The sequence below is a fragment of the Scomber japonicus genome, chromosome 19, assembly GCF_027409825.1.
Source record: "Scomber japonicus isolate fScoJap1 chromosome 19, fScoJap1.pri, whole genome shotgun sequence".
Classification (NCBI taxonomy): domain Eukaryota; kingdom Metazoa; phylum Chordata; class Actinopteri; order Scombriformes; family Scombridae; genus Scomber; species Scomber japonicus.
In genome coordinates, this window is record NC_070596.1 from 18,551,563 (window position 1) to 18,565,209 (window position 13,647).

The 13,647-nt window shown below is 37.6% G+C and overlaps 1 protein-coding gene across 2 annotated transcripts in view; it reads right to left on the minus strand.

The window, feature by feature from the left end:
* LOC128380393 (astrotactin-2-like) overlaps positions 1-13,647 on the minus strand; it is a 282,453-nt gene that overhangs the window by 188,272 nt on the left and 80,534 nt on the right. For both annotated transcript variants that reach the window (XM_053340198.1, XM_053340197.1), the window contains exon 3: positions 9,860-10,289. In XM_053340198.1, coding sequence (XP_053196173.1) covers positions 9,860-10,289 — 430 coding nt within the window. The remainder of the gene's footprint in view (positions 1-9,859; positions 10,290-13,647) is intronic.

A 13,647-nucleotide genomic window follows, 5' to 3' on the forward strand; every position in this document is an offset into this window, starting at 1 on the left:
AATGAGTTACTATACCTGGACTTACTGGATGCCAATCTATTTGCTTTTAAATTATTCAATTAGTTTCTTTTCTGAATTATCTCATCGTCTGCTTTGCTGTGCTGTGCTGTGCTGTGCTGAGCTGTGCTTGGAGCAGTTTGCTCATCGTGTGCTCTTTCGAAACTTCCTGCAAACCACAACGCACTAGAGACAGCACAAGCTATGACTGATGAAACTGACACTGGCTGGTTTTACACTGGAGTGGGTAAGAAAGACTAGATTTTTATGTTGTGCTACTTTAAAAATGTCAATTCAGTCCACATTTATTGGATGGATTGCATTACTTTATATTTTCAGAAACTTAATAATGCAAACTCCTAAATATACAGCATCTATCTTCAAATCTTCTTATCCACCTTACAAAATTGGCCTCACTGATGACACAACAGCTGCTTCCCATGAATAGGGTAACAGAACGAATGGCAAGACTTTGCAATTAACTCCCACCTTATCATGGGATAGTATGACAAGCCCGATTTAGTATTAATCAAAACATTACCCCGAGCTAGCTTGAGTGTGCCAAGCTGGCAGCCATTTCTCATCAATGATGTCACATTAGCGATCTAAAGCTTGACATTGGATTATTACTCTCAAGCCTTGAGTTCAATTAGAGCTCAGTAAACACTTGATGAGCTTGTTAATGACAGTGATTGTGTGGACAATTAAACAATACTATTTTTCTTCTTTTTTACTTCTTTTTGGATGCTGCTTGATTTCTCCTGAGAGCAAACCTCCCAATAATGGAAACATTTAGGCAAACATAGTAGAGTCATTAACATTGTAAATCCACATAATGTTTTTTTATCCAGACTTTCTTCAACATACTTGAGCACTGAAAATAGATGAATCACTACCATGACCTTATTGGCAACATGGGCTTCAGGTACCACTAGGTAAAGTGTTGCTCTAGTTTAGATGATGGTGATTAAGTTACAATATTTGTCCAACTGTTCTCCATAAAGAGGAGGAAAGAAACAATTAACTATAGTTCTTGGAGTCTACAGGGAAATATGTGTTTCTTGTTTAGCTTGTGTGGAGAGGCTCCTTGGGGGGTGGAAGAGTGGAGAGGGGTGGTGGTGTTGTAGAGGATTTAGATTTAGAAATCCATTACACAAGCTAGACATCTTTCCAAACTGCATGTCTCACTCTTTTTATTTCTATTTTTAGGCAATAGTTAGTCAAACGTTTGTTTTGTCAAAGTTGTAAAATCTAAACTCTTACAGCAGATTCTCAGTGGGTTACATAAGGTACCCGAGGCTTCATCTTTGTTTACAATATGAAATAAACACCCAGTAATTGCATTCAGCGCTCTTAACAAACAACTTAATATAACTGAAAAGAAAAAAAAATGGCACAACAGGAAAGCCTTTGGGATATTAAAATACTTCACAATAGCAGAAAGTGAAATTTCCTGGCCAAGCTTCTTTCATTAGCTACTGTAGTGTGCTAATGAACAAACCCTAAAGCTTTATAAAAACTAAAACAAACAAACAAACAAGCAATCACAATGATGTCATAATATCTTTGGTCATTTGTTGGCTCAATTAGTTCAAGTAAAAAAGCAAGTCTTAGTTACCAGTTAACCTTTACATAGTAATGTTGTAAAGTTTAATTACATGTTTTGATATACTTCAGTTTTTCAGACTTTTCAGCATTTAAAATAGCTTCTGAATCCATTTTGATCAGCAGGCACCAGGCAGTACATTAATGCTTGATTATAGGTTGATTAAAAGTGCAACAGACTGCAGTGACCTTCTGTCCATAGTGCAGATACTGTGTTCTTATCACATAGAGCTTTAAGTAAGTTCATTTTGTTCTTTCAGTTATCACAGCATAATGTGACCTTAAATTCTGCTGCCTCTATCATTTCTTACTGTATAAATAAGTGAGAAACACTAATGTCAGCAGGAGGAGAAAAAAAAGCATTATTGTCAGTAGTGATAGGGAAACCAGGCGGCTCAAGGCACTGTGCTGCCTCCCCCTGCTCCCCCCTTCAGGAGTGTATGTAGACAGGGCTGAAGAAAGTCCTTCTACATGAGAATTAGATGGAGTGATTGTTATTAGTGTGAGAACCAGTTTAATGGCCCTAGCCAAGACTAGCAAAAGTAGCCCAATCATGTCTGAAGTAGTTTTTTCAACTATATGGACTAGTATTATCTTTGGTTGCACTATTAGAAAATAATATTCTCTACTATAATAATTTGTCAACACAGTCTCTCTATAAAAACCTTAATATAACCCAAAACACTTGTGAAGTCCCTAAAGGCCTAGATTTGAAAATAAATAAATAAATACAAATACAAAAGTTGGCCAATGAATATGTTTCTAAATTAATATTGTCCAAATAAGAAACTCTCCAACAATATACAACCTAGTCACATGGTGCCACAGAAGAAATGATGTATGCTTTCACTGTTGACAGTAATGAACTACATGTAATCTTTTTGCCTTTTGTCCTCCAGAGGCCTGGAGCCATTTCTTCCCAGAGGAAGGATGTTGTTGACCATCCAGAACAATACATTAGCAGCATTAGCTGTATATCAACTTCTGCTATTAGCTCTTTTCTCTGCTCCACACCATGAAAGGAAAGCAAAGTAGAGTAAGATGTTTGTCATGGAAATGTTGCAAAAAAAAAAATAATAATAATAATAATAATGATGAAAATTTCAAGTCCTACTTATGAGCAACCAGAATGTGGTGAATTGGTTAGATGTTATATCTAATTTGAACTTATTCTAACATATGTAGCAACACTAATATAAGCTAAATGCTAAAAATGCTATTTTTGTTATTGCACACAATGGAGAATTTAGTTATTAGCTGTGGTTGTATGTTAAAATTATAGCTAAAATACATTTAAAATAGTAGCATGTGTATTAGAAGCTACTACTTTTGTACTATCTGAAAACAGGAGCAGGATTTCTGGTGAGTATTAATTTGATAAGATACAAGCAAGAATACATTTCTCAAGGCCTGCAAGGACAGACAGCATATTATTAAAAAAAATGTTTCATAGCTGCAGGACAAAAAGAACAAAGAAAGATCATTTTGACTCTCTTACAGAAACTGGTAGCTACAGTACCTGCATATTCAGAGTTTTTCACAGCAGGTTGTGACCTGCAGTTGAGATGTCATTGTCTATATATTCACAGCATTACAATTTGCATCTTCAAGACAAAAATGTTCAGGCTGCAGCTGTGTCATCTCCTTCATATCTGCTTTGTTCACATTAAAAATACTAAAATAGTTCATTATAATTAGAGCAGTTATTATATTATTGTTGGTATCCTTTAAACCTAAACTGGATATCCAAAAAGTGCTGCTTCTGTAGAACAGCCCAAGCAGAAAAGAAAACAATATTATACAGTGTGGTGGTAAGAGGGAGCCTTCACAGAAAGATAGTAAGAGTGGCATCTATTGATGAAAAATTAGGCACTGGAACTGGGTTGAAGAAGATGAGGTATTATTACCAACTATAAAAAAAAATGATTTTTGTGATGCAAGCATGTGAAGAATGTGCAGTGTCCATGGTGCCAATCTGAGTTGGTAGATAATAGCACAAATGGTTGTTAGAAGTAGCAGTGGTTACTCTAAGTGTTTCATCAATGTGAACTTAATGAAACGTGTTGAGACCAAGGAGGACTAGGATTAAGTGGTTGCCAGCATCTGCTACCTTGCAGAAGTTAGCTCTCAGCAGTGACAAAAGCATAGTCTTGATATGAAACAGCTACTGTTCAGTAATCACTTTATCTAAAATATGAATAAAAAGCAATTTGCAAATAGGTTACTGAATTTCTTGTGTAATGTTTGAATAATTGCTTATTTGAAGAAGTAGGATACAGTACTAGTTGCACAGGGGTGCAAATCTTTATGATAACATGCAGGACAACTCTATAAATACCTCTATACCTCTACAAGGAACTCGTGAGACATTTCTACATAACTGCCTCAGTATCTCAGAGCTGCATTTGAACTGTATGCCTCCAAGCACAATATGTATGATTTCCACATCTGACAACACCGATTGGGGTAACTACAACAGTGGAAGATGGAACTGGCTGATGTGCACAATAAACTGAGAAAAAGAGGTACAGTATATGTGATGATGGCAGTCTGATGGTGGTATTCGCTCCCTGAGTACTCATCACACAACAAGAATTTCAGTGTGCTGCTAAGGTTTTTCTGCACCTCATTTACACTGTCCATGTTTCCCAATGCATCCCCAAAGCCATGGGAATCTTGCCTGAATAATGAAATTGACAGGACTCATTTGTTTGGTTGCCTGTGTAACAAAAGCCAATGCCATGCACAACCTTGTGTGAGGCATTGCCATAATCCCTGGGGATAATGCTATTGAGTTCAGCTGAATGGGGTTATCTATCAGTAACAACAGACAAATAAAGGATGGCTGATATTTGGAGACTTTTGGGATGCCAAACAGCATAGAACAGGTGGGACAGGAGTTAATCGCCCCTGTATTCAAATGTCACCTCTTTATGGAGAGTGCAGATGGGGAGGCAGAAGCATCAAATTAAATGGTGTGTGTGTGTGCTATCTTTTGGAAAATGCCAGATTGTTCATGAAGTAGATTGAAGGATGTGTCAAGAACTGTATTTTGAAGAAATCTGACAGTTTGTCACATAGATTACTACAGTTTTATACAGAGTACAAAGAATCCACATCAAAAGCCAGAGGTCAGTGAAGCCCATACCCTACTTGAGTCCATTCCATAGAATTCACATCCGCTCCAACCTCTGTTTGGCCGCCACCATCTTCAGGACCAGCTGTCCTGCAAGCAGTGGCCGGCCAAACTGTCTTCACTGAGATGACTAATTTGACTGGACAAAACAACTTTTCAAGTGGGCTCCAAGAGGAGCATAAAGGAAGAAAGTGGCATTGCCTTTAGTGAGCTCATAGTAATGCTGTGGTTCCTGATAAATCATTATAGAAATCATTAATAAGTTCAAAAAAGTACAAGTATATAAACATTATATAATAATATATTAGTATATAATAGTATACAAATGGGAAGATATTTTTTGAATGGCTATCTATAGAGGTTACAATTCAATAAACATGCCAGAAAAGCAGCGAGATAAAAAAAATTGAAGGTTCCTGTGGTGATGTGCATCACACATTTGTGTCTTTGTGTATTTGTGAATAGAGACATTTGATAGACCAGAAGCGTAGGCCTATTCCCTGAAGTTGGTGAGTGACAAATATCTAGTATACTTAAAAAATAAAAGAATAACAAATGTTTGTTGATTGCTCGTAACAGTCTCAGTGTAATACCCCGCCTACATCATATTTGACCTTGGAAGTAGTTGTAAAGGTATGAAGGAATGGAGCTGGAGCATCGAAGCATCTTTGTAAAGAGCATTGATGTGGCATTTTATTCAGGATAAGAACTTCTTGCCTTAGAGCAATATTATACTGCTATAATCGCTGTAAGCTTCAGGGTCTTCCCATTGAATGTGCCTTCTGAGGCAAACTGCAGCTAGCATAAACTAGCATTATTAGCATTACTATTAGCTGTTGCTAATAGCCTGTATGTGGGATTAAGATCTTCATATGTTGGAGGTAAAACTTGAAAGAAAAAAGTATTTATTGATAAACTTTATGTTTGCCATTTGAAGTAAATTTTGTAAAAAGGGAACTTGGTATGCAACAGAGAAGAAAGTGACCATTTCTTCTGATTGCACATGAGGACCAGTCTATTTTATGTTGCAGACGGTGTCACTAGATGAAATATGTCCCTCAACATTAGAAAGCGTGCATTAAGTGGCCTATTGTCAGTCAGTATGGTTGGTTGATGTGTATTAGAGTGTGTGCATGGGTTTTACATCTTGCTGCTTACAACCAGTTTGCTTGGCTCTCTTCTCAGTGCTATTCTGGCCCAATGGCCTTATTTTTGTCTTTTGTAAAAATGGCAGACATTCACTGACTAGGAAAAGGGACATGGTTGTACAGTAAGACCCTTGACCTCTCTGCCCTCTGTCTCACTAATCTTTGCCCAGTGTCTAATCAAAATAGTATGCTTTTTCAGAAGCAGAAATGAACCTCTCTCCCCTCAACCTGTTGCAAAAGGTTGCATTTCCTTTAAAAATAAGGTTTGCATGATTTGAAATGTCGTGAGGATAAATCACAAGAGCAGACTATTAACGCTATGGTAGTGTAAGAATGAAATAACAGGTCAGCAGACCAAATACTATAGGGTCCATTAAATCTAGGTTTATCCTGATTATAATGGGAGAGTTTGGCATGAACTGCAGTGATTATTTCTACTTCCTGTCCACATAGTGACTGGTTGCATAATTGTGTGAGAAAATCAAATAATTACACAGATTGAGAGAAATGGAAGTGATCTTTAAGGCTAAATGTGATATAATCAAGCTTCAAATTTGTATCATGGTTTATGTGCAAGTTAAATTTTTAGAATCATTGGACCAAAACATATTATCCGGTTTTCAACATGTTTTAGGTAACTAATAAACAGAGTAAATAGGGTTATGAAGAGTGATACACACTATAGGAGCAAGAGAGCATTTCCACAAACTTCACCAATACATAATTCAGCATGACATGAATAACTGGGGCTACCTATAACTCCGTCAGCACCCTTCAATTATTCAAGTCCAACTTTGCAAAGGAGCACCCCAGGTTCAACAGGATATGATATCAGATATGCATGCAGAATATCCTGATATTATAGATTCAAGGAATAATGTGCTACCACTCCGGACACTGTAGCTCCCTATAACATGCCTAAAGCCTGTTTTGCTTTGATAAAACCACCAGTCTGAGTTAATGAACGTGTCCAGAGCATTAGATGGGTGTATAGACGCGCTGAACGGAAATGGGAAACTTCTAAATTATGCCATGAAAAACTTTTTTTTTAAAAGTTCAACAACACTGTAAAGAAGAAGGATCACAACACTTCTCACTTCTATAGCTGTAAATCCTCACAAGCCCAAATGTGTTATCCACCAACACACCTGATTCCAATGACGCCTCTTCTATTGAGAGATGTGAGACATTTCGATTTTTTGCCAATAAAATCAGTCAAATCATGCCATCTCTGTTTATTCTATCACATAGTGACGTGTAAAGGACTTTTAATTTAAAAATGGCATGAAATCTCCCCCCTCTCCTTTAAACATTTTACCCACAAGATTTTTTTAAGAGGTTTCTGCCTTTTTATCTTCAGATATGTCAGCAATATTTAAGAGCCTTTATCTTCAGATGTTATTACTCCAATTTTTAAATCAGCTGTTGACCAGTACTGAAAAAAAATCAAAGCTTGACACTGACAATCTTAATCATTTTAGACCTTTATCTAAATGTCTTTCCTTTCTTGCCAAAGTACTACAGAAAGTGCTATATTCTCAGCTCAAGTCTTGCATGAATGACCACTCATCTTTGAAAAGTTGCAGTCCACTTTTCAAATTGAAATCTTCATCTTCATCTTTGAATCTTCTCTGTATCAATTGGGGATGTCTCCTCTGGCTACACAAATATCACATGCAGCGTTACTCAAGGGTTGATTCTTGGCCCTTTACTGTTCTCCTTCTGAAAGTTACTACTTATATATACAAGTTATATGCAGCTCCATGTCTTTCCATTATAATGCTGATGATACACAAATGTGAATCTTTCAGACCTTTCCTCATTTACCTCCCTCACACCCTGTCTTGGATGTCCAGTAACTTCCTAATACAGAATAATGACACAACTGTAGAGATGGTGTTTAGACCCAAAGCACACAGGGATTATGTACATTTTAGCAATATATCACCAAATCAGGATTGCCAAGATCAGATCATTTCTTTGATTCAGCAATGCACAAACTCTCTTTCAAGCTTTTGTCTCCAGCCATCTAGATTACCGTAACTCATTATTTGCTGGACTGCCCTAGAAATCTATCAACTGCCTCCAGCTTGTACAAAACGCTGCAGCTAAAGCTCTTACAAGAATTCTAAAATATAAGCACTTTTCCCCTTATTCTCGCCTCATTGCACTGGTGACCTGTAATGTTCAGACTTGACTTTAAAATGTTATTGCTTGTTTTTAAATTGCTGAATGGACATCTTACATTATCAACCTTGTCATCCCTTACACCCCTACTCATACTCTTAGATCTGCAGACCGGCTGTTGCTCTTGGTTCCCAAGGCAAAGCTTGAGACAGAGGGTAGTAGGGCATTTACTGTGAGGGCTGTGGAATAACCTTACTTTGACTATGTATACTGTACATTTTCAAACTAATTTTATGAAATGGTTTTAATTAGTTTTTTTGGTTGTAATTGAAATTATATTAATTGTTATGGCACTGTGTATTTCCTGTTTTTATGGCTATGGAGCACTTTGTAACCTTGTTTCTGAAAAATTCTATATACATTATTTTATCTTTATTATTATTATTATTATTATTATTATTATTATTATTATTATTATTATTATTATTATAATATTACGAGTAGTAGTAGTAATAGTAGTAGTAGTAGTAGTAGTAGTAGTAATAACAAAGGCTTGCAAACATGAGCTGTTACAATGTTTTTTTTAAAATCTCTTCTACAGACATTTTTTGAAAAGTATAGCTAATTTTGTCCACATTTAAAATGCAGACCCCTGACTATGTTTAGCAAGGGTAAATGTGCCACCCAATGACATGCCTCAGCATCTAATCATCCACACCAGTGGCCTCTGTCACTTGACCTCCACACATTACATTAAATTACCTGACAACGCATTACATTACCGCCTGACACACTGATTCAGAGTTTATGGCTACGGCAGCTGAGAAGGAGTACTGTGAGTGAAAGTGTGTGGTTTCACTGTAGATGTGGAAATACAGTTCATAGTTAATATGACTCATGGAATAGGGTATCATTATCAGAGTGAAGTAATGACATGACTCATACAAAACAGCTTATTTTTAACAAAAATATAAGCAATACATGCTGTGCTATCAAGAGCATGGGTGGGCTGGCCGGAGCCAAAGTGAACTGTCCAGGCCTAGCCATCTGGGGATCTGGCACTGAGAGCCTTGACGGATGTACAAATCATGCTCACAAAAGCAGGACAGCCACCACTGAGCACAACAGATTATATGAGCACTCCTTTTTTTGTATGTTGCTCGTAGTTGCATGATAGAGACGAGCATCGTGTTGTTACAGGATAGGTTCACATTTTTTCAACTTCAAAATAATATTCAGGTGCCCACATGAACAATGCTCACTTTTATCATTCCTCCAATTAATGCTGTCCATTAAAAGATTCACTCCAAATGTGCTTACAATGTAAGTGATGGGGGACACAATCCTCCAGAGTCCTTTTCTGTGCAAAACTCTGAGGCTAATATGAGAATTCAGCAGCCAGAGTTAGTACAATCAAATGGATATATTCCAAAGTTACAGTCTTTTTAGTATAAAATCCCCCTTTGCCAGACAGTGGTCCCCTGTTGATCTGCAGTGAAAATTATAGTAAAATAATGAGGGACTTTGGCATTAAATACATGATGACATGATTTTGCATATTTGTATGGTTAAAACTTTATATTAGCTTTACATAAACTTCTGAATAGATTTTTGCACTGTGTGTTTTGTTTCTCATACCCTATACTGTAAGCTAATTAGGAAGGGATCTGGTAATGGAAAATGATAAAGGCAAGAGAAAACTATTTCAGTATTTATCTGGGCACTTGGGTGTTGTTTCAAGACTTTAAACATTGCAAACCCATCTTCTTATCTCACAAATATCACAGGATCAGTTTTTAATTAACTGTGTTTTTAAAGGGAAAATGTATTAAAACAGCCAACCTACCTCGTTTTTCAAAATTATGTTTAAACTCATCGTCCTTGCACATAATGTCTGTGTGTCCTCCGATGCCAATGCTAACTCCATAGTCCTCATGGACCTTCCCATCGCTCAGTTTGTTGTGGAGCTGATTGGGTGTGGAGTTCAGGGAGTGTCCACCTTGCTCCTCCTCATCACAGTCATAATCATCAAGAATGGGAGTCTCACGAATGGGCATTCCTATGACAGAGCTGCCATGCTGGTGAGTGCCCCGAGAGCCCCTGTAGCTGTCACGGCCCTGGGGTCCGAGTAGAACAGAGGGGATGTAATGGATCTCATGGGTGGCCTCGGTACTGGCACTCTTCTGGGGGATACGGCGGCGCTTGCACCATCGATGGCGTGTATACAGAACAAGGGTGAAGAGGAGAATCAGGAGGAGGAGGGCAATGAGGCCTCCCTGAATAAAAGCAAGAGAAAAAAGAGAAAGAGAGTGAGAAGAGAACACCAGAAACAACAACTCTCAGGTTAACACTGGTAATGTCAATATTAGACTTGTTACACAAAAATGCAAACACATAACCAACAATTACAGTCAATGCTTCAGTGTCAACTACACTAAGTTGAATGCCAATTAGCTCAATTTGCCAGCTATTCAAGAGGTCTGGAAATCAACAAGTCAATATGTGAGGCAGGAGGGTCCTGGAGAGATAAAATACTGTGTACACAAACTACAGTGCAAGTGTACTGGTCATCATTAAGTAAAAAGAGAACAGTCCAAAAAATAATGACGAGCTCATGGACTAACTGCATCAAGAACACAGCTAACACAAATATGTGGTATGTCAGACATATAAATTGATATAAAATAATTGGTCTGCTGCATGAAAATATGGCTTTGTGGCAGTGTTTGAAAGATGATTTATTTGCTTACATCCTCTCTATTAAGGGTTCACGTTATCTTGGCATCTATCTAACCTCTCTATTAAATGAAGGAAGCTGGTGAGAATCAAAAGTGTTTCTGGACTTATTCAGGAAAAGAGAGAAGAAGAATGAAATGCAGGGCATCCCAGTAGCAATGATGACATTAGCAAGTAATTAGAGGATAGGAAGGATACAGACAAACACTAACTCACACACTAACACACTCACACACTATAAAATTGCTGTACAGCACGCTGCAGATCTTTAGTGCTTGAAATCAGCACTTTGTTAGCACATTGTGAACTTTATGCAGAGTCAACCATGCAGTAGATACCTGCATAGTATTCACATACATTATCATGTACAGTACAGGAGGGGAACAAAATATTATTATATACAATAACAATAACAACACATTTATTATGTACAGCAGTTTTCAATTACATTGATACCCAAGGTGCTGCAGTATTAATAACATATATAGGTCAGAGCGCATGCCACGTACGCAGCCGACCCCGGTTCGAATCCTGGCCGGAGGTCCTTTGCTGCATGTCACACCCCCCTCTCTCCCATGTTTCCTGTCTGTCTACTGCTTAATAAAGGTGTCTATGCCGAAAAAAAATACATCAGACACTAGAATCTTAGAGGTTATCATACCACCTCAGCTTCAAAAATAATTTGTATTAATTAATTTGTATCTTTATTAAGACCCACAAATCTACTGCAGAGATATATTAGATGGTATTGCATTATGCTGTGCAGGTGTTCCTGTTTTTGGGTCCATTCCTTATTTAAAGTCAAACTAACACATGCACACAGCAGTCGAGCTGATCTTTCTTTCTTTATAGCAGGGCTGCAATTGGAGAAGTGTCACACACAGCATGCCAGGGTTGTTAGCTTGTTTTACCCTCTCTTTCGTCCCTAAGCCTTTTCTATGGTCCTGTAAATTCACCAAGGAGAATCACATTTCTCCATGGTTCATTCAATATCATGGAAACATCAAATGCCCTGCCATACATACTGCGGCTGGATGATAAAGTCAATCCATATGTAAATACAGAATCGTGGAAGTCAAGAGGGCATGACTTATTCTTTGATTATTCACAATGGCATCCAATAGGGGAGACATAGTATTTGATTCATCTACACATGGCAACTTAAGGGTGACATATTTATCAGACGGAAAAGACAAGAAAATGCAGTGTCAGCACTTTTACGAGCACAAAGGAAAACATGTATATACGCTGACACACACACATACACACACACACACACACAAACAAACTATATCACGACAGAATAATAAATAAAAACCACAAGGGGTCATTCATCACAACATTTAAAATTCCATCTTCATGAGGAAAAACAAACCCCTTTCAAATTATAACTCATGCACTGCTGGGTGTCCATAAATCAAACTATGCTGAGAGGAGAGGCGGCACAGGGAGGACTAATACCAGGGACAAACTTGTTCATTAATCTCAGATAGGATGGCAGCTTTGCAGAAATGCAGTCCTGCAAACTCCCCTTAGCCTGCACTTCTATATTAATTCCCCTTGAAGAATAGTAAAGCATATGAAGGCCTTATGTTTCATTTTAGCAGCAGAGTGATAATGGATTGACATTGCGTTGCACTGCAGCACCAATGAAAAATTGTGACTTAAAATTGGAAGGAAAAAGGAAAAGGGATAAGCTTTTGGTATCTCAGTTTAAAATATTCTTCTGATTTTCGCTCAAGAGCAAAAATGGGTTTGTCCATTTGTAATGAAAATGTAAAGGTATTACACCTTCCACAATCAAAGCAGCAAGGCACATTTGACATTCAAAACTTTACCCTCCTTACATTTAGATTTAAATACAGCAACATTTGATACAAGTACAGTACAGACAGTCCAAAAACAATTACTTTCACTAAAAAGCTCTTTTTCAAACATCTGCTTACTTAATGCCATCAGCATCATCAACGTCATTCAGAACAATGTTGCTCACCTCCTTCTTCAGTTGGGAGTAAGGTTGGTTCATTATTATGGGGAGACAGGAATGCCTGGCACCAGGGGCAGGGACAACTGATTTATTATGAATAGGTTGCTAAAGGTTTACTTGTATTGATTGAATGTCAGCTGAAAGAGGAGTGAAATGCTAAGAGTAAAACTAGACTAACATGGAACACAATCACTCATGTGAAGTAGCCTGTTTCACTGTGGACTATGCTTAGCTAACAGATTCATTCTTCTACTCATGGACTACTAGACCCACCTTTTCATGCCCCTCCAGACAGTTCTCTCCCTTGTCTTTCTTTTCTCTGTTTTTCGTTTTTTGGAACCCTGAGTGTGTTTTATGAAGCTGCGGAGACATTTTGCTTGTCCTCACTCACAATTCACTGCTAGCAAGTGGTGCACCTGGTTTGGATGCAGGACTGAGCCATTTCATGTAAACAGAGGGCAGTGTTTGGTGAATAATACTGTTGCTTTAATTAGTACAACGTAGATAAAATATTATTTCAATTTCTATAATGATGAATGATAATAGATCAATAAAAAATGACTATTTAGGGCCCCTGTCAGTCACTGCTCCTTAGAATTGTCATGAAGTTTATTTTAATTCTGTCTCTGACACATCAGTGCTCTAAAGAGTTAAAGTTTCATGTACTTCTTATTCTTTCTCAAATTTCCTTCCTGTCCTGTATTATTTCACAATGTTTTCCTCTACAATTTCCACCATTCTCCTTTTTTTTGGTTCCTCTTGATTACTATGTGTCTCTCAGTCTCCATGCCCCTTCATGTTTGATCACATCTTTCTTCCACTCTTCAGTACAACAGCCATATAAATTCACAGTGGCAGATGTAGCCATGAGGGAAAATGGGCTTTCTGTTCATCTTCAGACCCTACAAATC